The sequence below is a fragment of the Pan paniscus genome, chromosome 7 (assembly GCF_029289425.2).
Source record: "Pan paniscus chromosome 7, NHGRI_mPanPan1-v2.0_pri, whole genome shotgun sequence".
NCBI classification, from domain to species: domain Eukaryota; kingdom Metazoa; phylum Chordata; class Mammalia; order Primates; family Hominidae; genus Pan; species Pan paniscus.
In genome coordinates this window covers 130,221,707-130,237,094 of record NC_073256.2, presented here as the reverse complement: position 1 = coordinate 130,237,094, position 15,388 = coordinate 130,221,707, and the positions used below count along the sequence as shown (strand labels likewise).

The window sequence follows — 15,388 nt, the reverse complement described above, 5'->3', positions numbered from 1 at the left end:
GTAATTACTTCTACTAGGGGCAAGACTACAATACTTAACTAACTCTCAGGTGAACAACCACAGAAAGGGAAATGCTGCAAATATATTTGAATTAAACTTGATTCTTCTAGCGGATTCATTATTTTCCATGTCACATATGTCAGAAAACAGTTTAAATAATAATAATAACATTACTCTGATATAGCAAAGGCCTCAATGGGCAAGAATATAACTTTCAGGCTCTATCAACTTCATTGCATCTCTTGGGAAAGCCATTCAGAGCACACAGATAGCTGCATGATATAATCATATTATCATATTAGGCTTATCAGAGCTTATGGGTGACATAGTACAACTATCTAAGTTTACAAGTTAAAAAAAACTGAGATCTAGGTGATTTGAATTTGCTCAAGTGGAAACATGAAGATGCAGGGATAGTTGAAGATTTGAAGATACAAGAACTACAAACTTCATCCTAAAGATGAAAAATGAACCACAAACTTCATACTAATAACTCCTTTAATGACATATGCTATCATACTCCTCATACCATCAACAAAATGTTCCTTACCAGAAATCTTTCAACAACCCTAATACATAGCCTTAGAATAGAAGGCAGTAAGACGTGCTTGTTCACACAATGTTAATGAATCCTTTGTGGATTAATTACCACATTCTACATTCACCAAAAGGTAGAAGCTTGAATTGCTACCAAAGCCCAAAGGGGAAAAAAACTGGAAGACATAAATGATAAACAAAACCAAATCTTTGTTGTGACTCTTAAGTATTTTAATCATTTGCTCACTCATTCATTCATTGAGTGTCTTCCATGTGGCAGGCACAATTTTATGTGCTGGAGATTCCATGATAAACAAAACCAAGTTCTTGCTTTCATCAATGTGACATTCTAATGAGGAAAACAGACAATAAACAATGGTCTCTGTGTGTGTGTGTGTGTGTGTGTGCGCGCGCGTGTGTGGTGTATGTAAAGGTAATACTTAAGAAACTAAAGTTTAGAGATATTAAGCAGAATAGGCCTTGTATGGAATACTGTTTGAGTAGAAACTTATGCCAGGTGAGAAAAATAGAAAGTGCTAGGGTCTTAAAGTGTGAACATTTTCACTGTGTTTAAGGAATTACAAGTAAGTGAGTGGAAAGAGCTTTACAGAATTTACAAATTCTAAGAATCTGTTGGAGTAAGATTACAAAAGTCCTTCAATTTATTTTAAAAATCATGATGGAAAAATTCAAGAAGGAAAATTCCAGGAGAGAGTGAAAAAGGTACTTCAGGGCACAGTGGACCGAGAGACAACAATAGACAGATCTCAGCTGATATATTCTGTGCAAAAAAGAATCCTTAACCTGTGAATCATGTCCTTACTCAGCCAAAAAATAAAATGTCAGCCTGTCTTACTTGTGTAGTTGAAACATTGTATCTGGCACAAATCTAAATGCCTGAAGGTTACAGTTAAAGCTAAACATATTTCACTGTACTTAACCTTATTCCTAGGCATTTTCCAAAGCGTGGTTAACTGTATGTGTTTTACATGAGGAAAAAATAGGAGTACATTGGTAGACAAGCTAGGAATAAATCTTTTGGCTTCTGCTTCTGTACTTCTATCGATGTTAGCAGTATTTTGCAAGGTCTCTGCAGGTATTGGTTCATTTTATTCCACAAACAGGACTGTAAAATGTATAGGGTAGCCCTTTTTAATCTTCCTTTATAAAAACACAGGTGGCATGTGAATGAAATAAGCAAAATATTTTATAAAATATCAACTCTGTCTAAAGCACTAAAAGTTAAGATAATCATAAATATAGGAAATGTATAAATATTAGCTAACCTATTAGTTCATTATAAACTGCTCAAATCAGGATGTTAGCATTTTTATGATAATAAGCTGTCCCATTCAGAACATGCCCTATCTTTCCATTTCTGCGAGTTTTATTTAATGCCCCTTCATTGTTTTTTTAGTAGTTACCTTTATAAGACTTCTGTCTTATATGTCTTTTGCTAAATATATTTTTAAAAATTATATATAATTCCTGCTGCTTGTATAAATTGGACCTTTCCATTTGAATTGCTAACTATTTTTGTTATAAAAGAAACCTATACAGCCGGGCACGGTGGCTCATGCCTGTAATCCCAGCATTTCGGGAGGCTGAGGCGGGCTGATCACTTGAGGTCAGGAGTTCAAGACCATCCTGGCCAACATGGTGAAACCTCGTCTCTACTAAAAGTACAAAAAAATGAACCGGGCATGGTGGCGGGCACCTGTAATTCCAGATACTTGGAAGACTGAGGCAGGAGAATCGCTTGAACCTAGGAGGTGGAGGTTGCAATGAGCCGAGATCATGCCACTGCACTCCAGCCTGGGTAACAGAGTGAGACTCCGTCTAAAACAACAACAAGAACGACAAAACAAAAACAAAAAAAGAAAGAAACCTATACATTTTTATATGAATTATATATTTTAAAACCAAAATATAGGAATCTTGAAAATAATACAGCATATTGTGTTAGATAAATTATTATATCTCTTGAATGTAAGACAGAAAAATTATATTGCATGTAAATAATGACGTGTTTCTTATTCAAATTATGTAACTCTTCAAATTTTTTTTATTTTTTTGCCTTGCCTGGAACCTCTAAGACAATATTGAATGGTATCGCTAGTGTGGGGATCCACATTTTGTTCTAATCTTTAATGACCAAAGTTGTCATATTTAATTTATAACCCAATACTTGCTTTGATTTCATACATTCATTGGTTTATTTACAAGGTTTTTTTTCTTTTTCTACTATTTCTATTTTTCTGAGAATGTAAGCATGGAATTCTTATATACTAAGAAATTTCAGCTGAATTTCTCAAATGTACTACTTTACTGTAATCACATTTATTTATTTCCTTTGTGTTACTAAAGGCTCCATTGAAGAGGCAAATTTGTATCAAAATAATGTTTGAACTCAATATAATTGAATACAGACACCAATCTCCTTTACTTTGACAAATGGACACAACTAAAGTTTGTGGAAATATAAATAATAATGGCTAATAAAGAAAATTATGAAATTGAATAAGAATGGGGAGATGTGTGTCATCTATGTAAAAAATGATTAAAACAGTATGGTACTGGCAGAAGAATAATCATAGATCAGTAGGTCAATATTAAGAAAAAGGCTCAGATACATATATGGGTTTCTTATACATTTATGTATGGTTATATAAATATAATATAAATGGTATTTTCAGTTCATGACGAATAATATAGAATTTACTATAAATGCTCCTTTACCTTGCCCCATATGAAACCAATTTGTAGATGAAGTTTAATTATAACATAATAAAACTATTAAAGAATGAGAAATAAAGGTTGTATTTCAATCTTAGATTTGAAGAAAATCTTTCTTGAGTGAGATATAAAATACAAGATCTAAAAGAAGACACTGACAGATTTACACATATTTTTATGTTTACAGAGAAAAGTTAATTCAAAGCAAAATCAAAAACAACAAAAGTCTGTAAGAAAGTATTTGTAGCACATATAAAAGGGTTAATATTAGTAACACATAGGAAGTTTCTATACATCAGCAAGAAAAAATTGAAATGAGGAAAAGTGTACAAAGAGAAAAGTCAGAGCAAAAAATAGAGACAACAATAAAGACTTCTGTTAAAGCATACTAAAAATGTAGAGAAAGAATTGGAAATTAAAACAGTGACATTCCTGACAGAATGACAAAAGCATAATGATTGATACTATTATTTTGGCGACAGCCTGGGGAACTGTTCTCTTTTTAATATTATTTTTGGGAGTATACTGAACAAACTTTTGGAGAGTAATTTAGGCATATTTATCAAAGTTTTAAATGCTCACATATTGTAACTAATTAATATTTATTCTAAGAATTAATCCTACAATAATAACACAAGTATAAAGCACAAATACAATGGAATTGAAGAGAAAAATTACTCATTGTTGTAAGCCACTGAGATTTTGCAGTTTGGCTTTCCATAATAATGAATTTGTTTTTATTTTTTCAACTATAAAACATAATACATAAATGTACCAAGATCTTCATTGTATTTGTGTTGCTATGTGTGAACTGCTGCAACTCTGTTCAAATAGCAGGTCTGTTCTACATGTCTTCTTATTTCCCACTGCAGGATTAAGGAAACCTCCTAATTATCCTGTGCTATTCTCATAGTGGAAGCCTGTCAAAAACGTCCAGTAGTTCTATCAGCTTCTGTTCATACTGTTAAATCTGCAAAAGAAAAAAACCTATATGTACTGACCTAGAACAGTCGTCATGATATATGCAAAAAAATCTTCAGACTAATATTATAGAATTAGCTATGTTTGTTAAAACACACAAATACATTAAGAAAACAGGAAATATGCAAAAACTGATAGTGCCACAAAACAAAAATGTCTGTAGATATACAACTTGTTAAGTGGTTACTGTCAGGTTTGGATGGAAGCAGATAAACAGACCAAAATATTTACAGGTGATTGTTACTTGCCATTTTATAAATGTTTTTGCCTTATTCTTATAGAAAAAGAAAATCATTTTCATAGAAGACAGTTTTTCACTGTGAAACATATTTATGAAGATTCTTCATCAGCATGAAGAGAGCACTATTTGATAGTTAATTTAAGAGCTGTGCGAAAGAACTTGGATATTTGTTTCTTTAGCAAACATACCTACATCATGAAAGCCATTTCTCTATGAGTTAACAAAGATGACAAACAAGGCCTTGACTTCGAAAGATTCTAAGTGTGTATATAGTTTAGAAAACAAAGGATGCCAGAGAATTACGAAGTATTAAGTACCACTCAGAGAAGGAGTATATTCAATCAGAAAGCTATAGCCACTACAAACCAATTGCTTTGTGATTGCTATAAATTTCTCATTTCTATAAAGTTCTTAGACTCTTTCAGGCTACATTCCCTATCAGGCCAGTAGCACCTAAACACTTGTATAAATGTGCTGTTCAAATAATGTGCTATGAAATGTATAATCCATTACAGAACCCTTAGTGGAAGAATTAGAAACCCTTCTTATGGAAAGAAGTGGCACATCACCTTGGCTTTGTTTAAGTAAATAGAATATCTGCAAGTAAATGTAAGAAGGAATAATATTCTAGACCTAGAAAACAGCATGAAAAATATAGAAAATTATAAAGACTATGGTAAATCAAAGAAGAGCAAGATGTCTGTTCCGGCACAAGTAAAGTGTATGACTATGTAAAATGGTAGGTCATTGTACTAGAAAATAAATTTAGGTCCTCACAGGAATAATTTTATACTTCCTATTAGGAATTTGTACTTTATTCCATCAGAAATAGATACAAAACTTTCATGCAGTTAGGTAATGTACTTAAATCTGTGTTTTAGAAAGATAAATATAGTAGCAGTGAGGAGGATGTAATAGAGAAGTTGGAGTCTAGAAAAGGGGTTAAGTAGCTATTATCAGTACAAGAAAAATGAGGAAGAAGCACTGGACACTGGGAAGAGAAGAAATGCAGCAAAACAGAGATGTTTCCACAGAGGAAAACAGAATAGACCTCGAGGAGTATATATTATGCAAGGCGAGGATCTGGATAGTCTATTCAAGAAATATTTAATTGAAAGTGCTTCCTCAAAGCATCTAATGGAATGTCCAGCGGACAGAAAATTAATCTAGAAATCAGGAGAGATGCCAAAGCTGGTGATGTAGATTTGAGAGCTATCAACACAGAAATGTCCTTTCCAGTCATAGAAGTGAATTAGTTTAACTATTCAGAGAAACCATTGAACAAATAGAAAAGAGGAGATTAAGTCAATTTAGAATTATGCTACCTAAGGGTCAGATGGGAAAAATAAAACAAGAACAAATAATATGGTAGAGCAGAACTATTTAAAACACATGCTAATAATCAGGAGAGCTTAATACTATGTAAGGGAAGGCAGAGAATTTCAAACAAAGCTAATCAATATTATCAATACTTTGCATTACTGCTGAGATATCAAATATGTGGAAAAATGAAGAGATACTATATTTAGCAATTATGAGTTCATTGCTGGCTTTGAAAAAGCAATTTAAACGCTGAAATGAGAATGAGAATCAGACTGAAATATTTTGAAGAGTGAAAGGGGAGAGAAAAATGGAGTAGTGAGCATAGAATATTTACAAGAAGTTAAGTAGTAAATGGGGAAAAAAGATTGAATTGCAAATAATGGTAAGGGAAGAAAAATACAATTTATTATTTTTTCTATACAAAATAATATGATTGTATTGGTTAAAATATAGAAATTATACACACACACTCACAAGATAATTAAAAGTACTGTAACTATTAAATCAATGCAAGATATAACCATCAAGTTGCAGGAAAGTTGTCTGAAATGGATTTATGCTATTAAGAGAAGAAACTAATAAAGAAATCTACATGTAACATACAAGAAAGACACACTTTTAGTGATGTAAAAAACAAGACTTGAATCAGAAGACCTGGGCTGAAATTCTGACTACTGTATACTAGAAGCATGACTTTGACCATGTCAAGCAAACTTTTAGGAGGTCCATAAACTGATTTTCAAAGTGGTGATGATGATAACTATGTACAGATTTAAGTGCATATGAAAATATACATTTAACTGTTCATCATTCAAATATACAATAGATTATTTTTGACAGATTAGAAAATGATAATATGGGCAGGATTTGATAGAACGGGGCAAAGATATCCAAATCAAAAGCAGTGGCATCCAGAAATTTGTGGTCGTCAAGAAGCAAGTTAAGAAACAGAAACAGTATGGTCACTAGCTCATTTATTAAGTAGAAGAAAGATGGGTTAGAAAACTGAGAAAATGCTACAACTTTCAACTTTTGTGGGAATTCATTACAGTTACTTAAATGTAACTGCTTTTTTTTTTTAGTCTGAATTCTTTAATTCATAGTTATAAGTACAGAAAGAGAAGTTTTTCTATTGGTGGTTCTCAACTGCACTATTGTGAGTCCTAGGGTACTTAATAAACATAAATGAAAACACTTCTTAGATTGCTTCATTAACCCAAGGCTCGGTTTCACTCTCTTTGTATATTTTTGTTAACACAATATTGGGTACATATACCTTTCTCTAATTAAACACACCTATTTAAAGTCAGAGAACAATTTATCATGCCCTCAAATTTCTATTCATAACTAGTTTTCCATTAATGTTGAAAATATCGAGCTTGTGAATCCCAGGGTGTTAAAAACACTGTATTTTGATAAGTGACATTAGAATACCATAATATATATTTCAATGTGGTTATAATTGTGTCATTTTGAATGTAAAGTCTATTTGCAAGATATTTTATTGTTGTAATTTTACATGTGACATATGTTCATCTTTTAAAATGCAATTTCTCTTTTAGTGAAAACGTGTGGCTCTAATCTTCAAGGACCAAGTGGTACCTTTACATCTCCCAACTTTCCGTTCCAGTATGACAGCAATGCACAATGTGTCTGGGTCATCACAGCAGTGAATACAAATAAGGTAAGAGAACACCATCTGTGATTAAAAAAAAAAGTCATAATCATAAAGACAAAGGCAAAGAAATAATACGGAACATGCAGTATGGAAAATTTATAACTCAAGTAGGATTTTGGCAATATTCCCTACTTAACAGTTTATAAACCAGATTTATATGAGAAATTTGGGAAAAATAAAAATAATACAATTCTACTCCAAGCTACTAACATATAAACCAAAAGGTTAAAATTACAAATGAATGCTTTCTGAGACACATTTTTGAAGGTTGTAAGTGTATCCTTTTTAAAAGGAATCATGAATAGTGGCTGTTTTTGTGTCTTTTCTGTTTGACACATCATTCAGGTCAATCCTGTTTTTATACATAGCTGACTTTAATTTCAATGTTTCTCTATTGCTATATATCACATAGCTACTTATTTGAAATAGTTGGTTTAATGTGCTCTGCACTAATAAAGAATTTATATTATGGATATTTCAAAAAGTTGAATTGCCTTTCTATTTGATTCTAATATGAGTAACACATCTAAATATGTATGTGCCACTATACCTCAAGCAAAATTATAACACAATGAATGTAAATGCAGCTGAAAATTTTGCTGGTTTTTCTTTCCTGCTCTTGCGATCCTGCTTCTGTTTGTAAGATGTGATTTTATAGCAATAGAGAGGACCTAAATAGGAAAAATCATCATTTCTCTCAAATTTTCAAATTATGTGATAACTTCTTTGGGCTAGATTTTGAAAAGTTTGGTGGTCGAGCTCATGAAATTGGTTCAGATTGTGTTTCATATACTGATGTATAATTTTCAGATAACTTTATTTAACCTCTCTGATGTTGTTTCGTTATGAAATGTGAATGATAAAGACATGTATTTTATAGTATCATAAGAAATAAGTAAGCTAATGCAAACACAGTTGTTAGTAAAGCTAATAAGACCTTGAAATACATTATTAATTCATTGTTATTAAAGTATATATTGCCTCCTGGGAATTTTTGTGATCACTTGTCAAGTTCTTGAAACCTAATTCTAAGATCAGCAGAGTTGGTTTAAAACTCAACCAAGGGACTATTAGATTTGTCTCGTAGAAGAGCCCTGATTTATAAATCAGAAGAACTAGATCAGAAACCTACTCTGCCCCAAATTATCTCTATAAACTTGGGTAAATTTCTAAATCAAACTCCTCTGTTGCATGAAGGAAATCATGTTATCCACCCAACCTGTGTCATCAGTTCAATTCAATGCAACAAATATTTATTGGTTTATTTCTCTGTGCAAATTATTGGTTGTTGAGGAAAAAAAAAAAACATGAAGTGCTTGGAAAACTGACATTTGTTCAACACTTAGCAGCATGCCATACACTATTCTCAGTAGTTTTTTTCTAGCACTTTTTATGAATTATTTAATCCTTTTAAGTCTCTCATGAGGGAGATACTTTTATTGTCTGCATTTAAGCAAGCCTATAAATAACTTGTCAAAGATCACATAGTTAGCAAAGGTCAGAGGTGTGTACTTTATGAGATATGTGTAGGTACAAAGACTTATCTCACAGTAAGGTATAAATATCTTTTTCCAAGATAGACATGAAGCAAATTCATTATAAAGTATGGAATAAACACATTTAATTAATCTTGCATTGAGATGGAGATATTGTTTTGTCTTCGCAATTACATGTAATTGTCATCAACATGTGGTATTATCTCATGTTCTATAAGATGTTTGCTTTGCTAACTTTAAATCATTATTATTACAGAATTACCTAAAGTTTCAGAGGTTGTCACATTTCTACTTGTTTATATTACCTAATCTACTCAAATTTATTTCTCCCTTTTCTCCAAAAAATGCAAATTATTTTCTTAGGAGGACATAATTACTTTCAGTTCTTTGCTATTTTTTATTAATAAATGTAGACACTTAATTTTGATCTGTTAGGTTAGCTCTTTTTTAAGATGTCTTACAGAAATTTGTTTACAAGAATTATTCATCATGAGCCACAATAAGGATTATATTTTACCTTGTGACCTAGTTCAAACACACAGACACACACACACACACACACACCACAGTTTCACACATATGAAACATTTTCCCTTACATGAATGCACTCCTGTATTTTCCATTCTAGTCGACTGTAATCTGTTTATTATTAAAACATTGATTATGCCCCACTAAATTAATTTCATGATGCCCTAACAGTTTATAGCACATAGTTTTAAAAACACTGTTAGAAGTATTTGCTTTCTTAGATTACTCCTTGGAACCCTTTTCAGAAGGAAATTGTTGGTATAAATCATAAGCACACAGCTATACTAGTTGGCATACATCCCAATTAACCAAGGTGATTAATACCTCTACATTTATAATTTGTTCAGTAATTATTGTTCATGTTTTCCTGTATATTTGAGCAATTATGGTGTTCTAAATGTACTAAAAAGTACATGGTACTTTTAGTACATGGAAAAAGTAACCTGAGATTTAAAATTTGATGAAATTAATTAAACAAGTTTCAATCTGGGCTGTCACTCTCACTATGAGAGCCCAGCCACAGTCTCTTTTTCATAGAGTAGAGGTCATAATACCATATCATAAGGTTGCACAGATAAGAACATGTGAAACTCCTGATATAAAGTAAGTTCACCTTAAGTGACACCTATTTTTATTGCCAAATGCTGCCATCTCCTCAGAAACATACTTCCCTCCTGTTATTTACTGGACTTAACATGTATTAATGCAAAATTATCATTACATATAATTTTCTTCTATATTTCATTATATGGTTGAATAATTTATAGGTGACTGTCTTATTCTAAAACATTAAACATTAAGTTATTATTACTAATCAGTTTACAGACATTGCAATTAAGTTCACAGAAAATAAAATGTAATAACTGAGCATTATAATCTAAACTAATATACATTTTTGATGTTCATTTATGCCCCTTCCACAAGCTTCTGTAAGGGAATGTTTCCTTTAATTATGGCATTTGAGTAATGAAAATAATTGAGGGTTTCTTTATAACAGCAAGTTAAAATATTAGACTAGCACTTTAAACATACCTAGTCTTTGAATTAATTGTTCTTCTTGCATTAAGGTACACATTCAACATTAGCTCCATGTGTGAAATGAAGACTGAAGACATACCTGAATCTGTTTGTTCTTCTTTATTAATTTCCCTCTTATACTTGTTTTTCCAAGTTTCAAAAGATAATCATATATTACTTCTCCAACTGGAATAAAAATATGTTACATTGCTTGAGTGTAAATAAAACCCTGGAGAATTAGAATAGGAAATTCCAGATTCATAGCTCCTCAGGGACAGATCTTGAGACAAAGAAAAAAAAAAAAGCTTCACTAAGACATATTTGAAGGGAATCATATCCTATTAACCAAGCAACAAACTCATAGAAATGCCCATGTCTGCATCTATGCATCTGTGTATCTATCATCTATTTCTCTATGTATTTATTTGTGTATACAGGTATGTATGTTATATATCTATCTATCTGTCATCTATCATCTAATTGTCATTCATCCATCCATCTATTTTTTCATCCCTCTATTTGTATCTCTATTTATCCTTATATAGAACTCATGATACTTAGGATATTATAGGCCAATTTTAATTAAAACACAAAGTCTGACTTTTTTAGACAGAAAGAGTTTCTGATTTGTCTGATTGATTTTACAGTTTTTCCATTTATAAAATTTCATGCACACTTTCCATAAATTGAGTTAACTAATGATGCAAGATTTTGAGAAAACTATATTTAAAATACTTGTAAAATTGGAGTAGAAATTGCATCCTTTGCAGCTATTCACAATAAGAATTTTAAATAATAGATGTCAATGTAAAATTGTAGGAGAAAGTACAGTTTCCAAAATCTTTTTATTTATGTGAGCAAGAGTTTGAAGGATATTGGTCTAGCCGATAGAAATGGAATGTGAGCTGCATCTTTAATTTTAAATTTTCCAGTAGCCAAATTTTTTAAGAGATGAAATTAATTTTAATTTTATATTTTATTTAACCACAGATATTATGATTTCAACATGCATTTGGCATAAAATTAATGCAAGAATTTACCATCTCTTTTTTTATTCTTAATCTTTGAAATCTAGAATGTATCTAGCAAGTTTATCACATCACAGTTCAAACTAGCCTTATTTTTAGTGCTCAATAGCCAGATATTGCTAGTGGCTACCATATTGACCATTTCCATCACCACTGAGATTTCTATTGGATTGCTCTGTGTGGAGAATGAAAGGTGATGGTGGTGGATATTGAAGAGAATAAATGCCTCATTGCAAGGTAATTGCCTCAGGTGAAGTTTTTGCTAGGACTTCAGGGAAAGGAAAAATGGAATGGCAGAAATTGGCAGAAATGACTCTGAAAACTCGGGTTTTAAGATTCTGTACTTTATCACAGAGCATCCAAATGTCTCCATTTTAAATTTCATGATCCCATTCCTTCTCAGTGAATTCCCTAGCTTCCACATAAGAAACTTTGTGAGTCTGTAAGTTCAGATTACATTCTAATTAGGTAACTTGCATAATTAAATTTGGGGTATGTTTTAGCCATACCTGCCCAGTGCTACGGGTTCACCATAGAAGGTCTCTTGTTCTCTGACCATGATGTGAGCTGTAATTTCTCTTTCTGGCTTCAATGCAGTCATCAATTGCCATCTCCCTCCATTGTCCTTGTAGTCTTGGATATGTTAGCCATCAAGTGCAGCAACCCCTTGCCCTCTCCCCACAAATTTTGTTTTCAAAATCTGTTTCAATCACAAAAGATAAGTAATTGCATATGACATTTTTTACTGTCCAAGAACTCAGCTCTGGCAAGACCAAAAAATAAGCAAACCACTCCCACAAAACCCATTTTTGAAAGTCTTAGGCTCACTCTTGATATGAATGACTACACTGACAAGGTCTAGTCAGAAAAATATAATCTGTATTAGCTATTTTAAATGAATGGAATTTAATTTTGGGAATTGTTACACAGGCATTGCATATGTAATGCATAAAGAGTAAAAATTAATGAAGAAGCAATAACTATGTAGACAGATACCATCCTTTTTTCATCCAGAAAGAAAAGTAAAAACTGTGGTATTACCAGAACCTAAGAGCTTGCAGTAAAAACAGTCTAGACCTGGTGCTCAAATTTCAAAGGAGGAAATCTTTCATGGTTGGTGGTCACACCTCTGAGGAAAGGATGTGAGCTAGCAGGTTTAGGCATCCACTAAAGAAAAAAAAAAAAGAATCTGAGAATTGTAATGTGCAGTGTTCTAACCCAAATATCAAAGGGCAGAATACAGAAGGGTTGGCTAGAGCTAAGAGACAGCAGATAAATAATTAGCACAGTATTGCTTTCAAGTAAAAGGGAAAAGCTACAGGTGGAGCTAGTTTAGGAGAAAAAACAGTTTATCTTTGTTACATTTGAAATACCTGTTAGATTGGATATCAAGTGGGATATAAAATCCAGATATCCTTTTTTAAAAGGATAGAGGTGAAAGTTTGCAAATTGTCAGCTATAGATGTTATTTGAAAGCATGAGACTGAAAGATCTCAAAGAAAGTCTTAGAGGGAAAGCCACAGTTAGAATACATAGTGGATGAACGGCCAGGTGTGGTGGCTCACACCGGTAATCCGAACACTTTGAGATGCTGAAGAGGGCAGATCACCTGAGGTCAGGAGTTTGAGACCAGCATTGCCAAAATGGCAAAACCCTGTCTCTACTAAAAATACAAAAATTAGCTGGGCATGATGGCAGGCACCTGTAATCCCAGCTACCAGGGAGGCTGAGGCAGGAGAATTGCTTGAAGCCGGGAGGCAGAGCTTACAATGAGCCGAGATCATGCCACTGCACTCCAGCCTGGGCGACGGAGTCAGACTCCATCTCAAGGAAAAAAAGAAAAAAAAGAAAAAAGAAAGTGATGAACAACTGGCAAAAGCTAGTGAGTAGGATGCCTAGTTGAAAATATTCTTGCATATTTTTCTGTATACTTCTTCTAATGTTACATTTTTATGTGATTGAAGACTGCCCATTCCCAACCCAGGAAACAAATATCCATGGAAGAATCAGATTAAGTGTCTCAAGTATATTTGAACTACTATTTGAAATGTAAATATATAACATTACTAATAAAAATTCCAAAATGTATTTGTATTATTAATATAATCAGAACAACACTTGCTATTTATTTATTTATTTATTTTTGAGATGGAGTCTCACTCTGTCACCCAGGCTGGAGTACAGTGGCACGATCTCGGCTTACTGCAAGCTCCGCCTCCCAGATTCACGCCTTTCTCCTGCCTCAGCCTCCCAAGTAGCTGGGACTACAGGCGCCCACCACCACGCCCAGCTAATTTTTTGTATTTTTAGTAGATATGGGGTTTCACCGTATTAGCCAGGATAGTCTCGAGCTCCTGACCTCGCGATCCACCCGCCTCGGCCTCCCAAAGTGCTGGGATTATAGACGTGAGCCACCATGCCTGACCTATTTTTTCTTAATTGATAATGGATGAACAACTCTATCTCGTGTGAGTGTCCCATTAATTATTTTCATTCAAATTTCCTTCATATTACTTACAAAGTACTTCTCGTATTCAAGATTGGAAAGCACTGATAAAAATAAAATACAGTGATCAGAATTACTCAAGTGTATTTGCCTTTAAAAATTAAAAGATCAAATGAGAGAAGCATGCAGTCCCTTTCTTGTATTCTGGGTCCAGTCCTTCTTACTATATCATTGACTCCACTTTTTTCAATTAAGTATAAATGTTGACTTTTTCAGGAAAACAAAAAAATCCCAATTTCAGCCCTAAACTGATATTTTAGGACTCAACTTGAAGTCACCCTTAATTCTAATCTTATCACATGCCCTATAATGAAAATTAAGTTTGGGATTTATTTTTGAGTGTTTAAGTTTGGTATTAGTGATTGGAAATCTGTCCTGTTTTCTACCCATGTGTCCATTGTATTATCTTTAATTGTTAGGTTGGGATCTTCCCTTGTCATCACTAGTCCCTTTTTCAGGTACTGAAGTCCTATTGCTGATCCATACCCTCCTTTCTGGAGCTTTAAAACCTACCAAAATAACTTCTCTAAGCAAATTGTCTGACTTGCTGCTCCTGGCTCCCTCACTGCTCTGTTGACCCCTGAACCAATCTTCCCAAAATAACCTTTCTCTTCCTTTACTGCCATCTACTTGTTGCCATTTATCTAATAGGTGTCCTCTCAAATTTTACAACTGATTCTATCCTCTGAGACTTTCTTTCTACTGGGGAATACTTACTTATTCATTCAAATAAATATGTATTGAGTAGCTACTAATCCCAGGTGTAGTTCTTGAAGTTGACGATTCAAAGGTCTTTTTTTTTTTTTTTTTTTTTTTGAGATGGAGTCTTGCCCTGTCACCCAGGCTGGAGTGTAATGGCACGATCTCAGCTCACTGCAACCTTTGCCTCCCAGGTTCAAGCAATTCTCCTGCCTCTGCCTCCCGAGTAGCTGGGATTACAGGCACACGCCACCACACCTGGCTAATTTTTGCATTTTTAGTAGAGATGGGGTTTCACCATGTTGGCCAGGCTGGTCTCGAAGTCCTGACCTCATGATCTGCCCGCCTCGGCCTCCTAAGTGCTGGGATCGCAGGCGTGAGCCACCACGCCCGGCTCAAAGGTCCTTTATATCACAATTCCCTTGTATCCTTTATATCACGATTCTCTCTCTCATGGGTTTTACATTGTTCTCAGGTAGATTATCAGGGGGAAGAATGAGAAAAAACGTGAAACTGGGCCTGTAGTAGACTTGAATCCATGTTAGTTTTTTTGCTTACACAGCATCCATCTGTTCTCCATAATTTTTAAAAGCCAAAAAACTACCTTTCTGCCATTCC

General features: G+C 33.4%; 1 protein-coding gene across 2 annotated transcripts in view; it reads left to right on the top strand.

The window, feature by feature from the left end:
- The window catches only part of CSMD3 (CUB and Sushi multiple domains 3), a 1,211,357-nt gene that overhangs the window by 566,877 nt on the left and 629,092 nt on the right, over window positions 1–15,388 (top strand). For both annotated transcript variants that reach the window (XM_003823338.5, XM_034966508.3), the window contains one exon: window positions 7,381–7,502. In XM_003823338.5, the coding sequence (XP_003823386.3) occupies window positions 7,381–7,502 (122 nt within the window). The remainder of the gene's footprint in view (window positions 1–7,380; window positions 7,503–15,388) is intronic.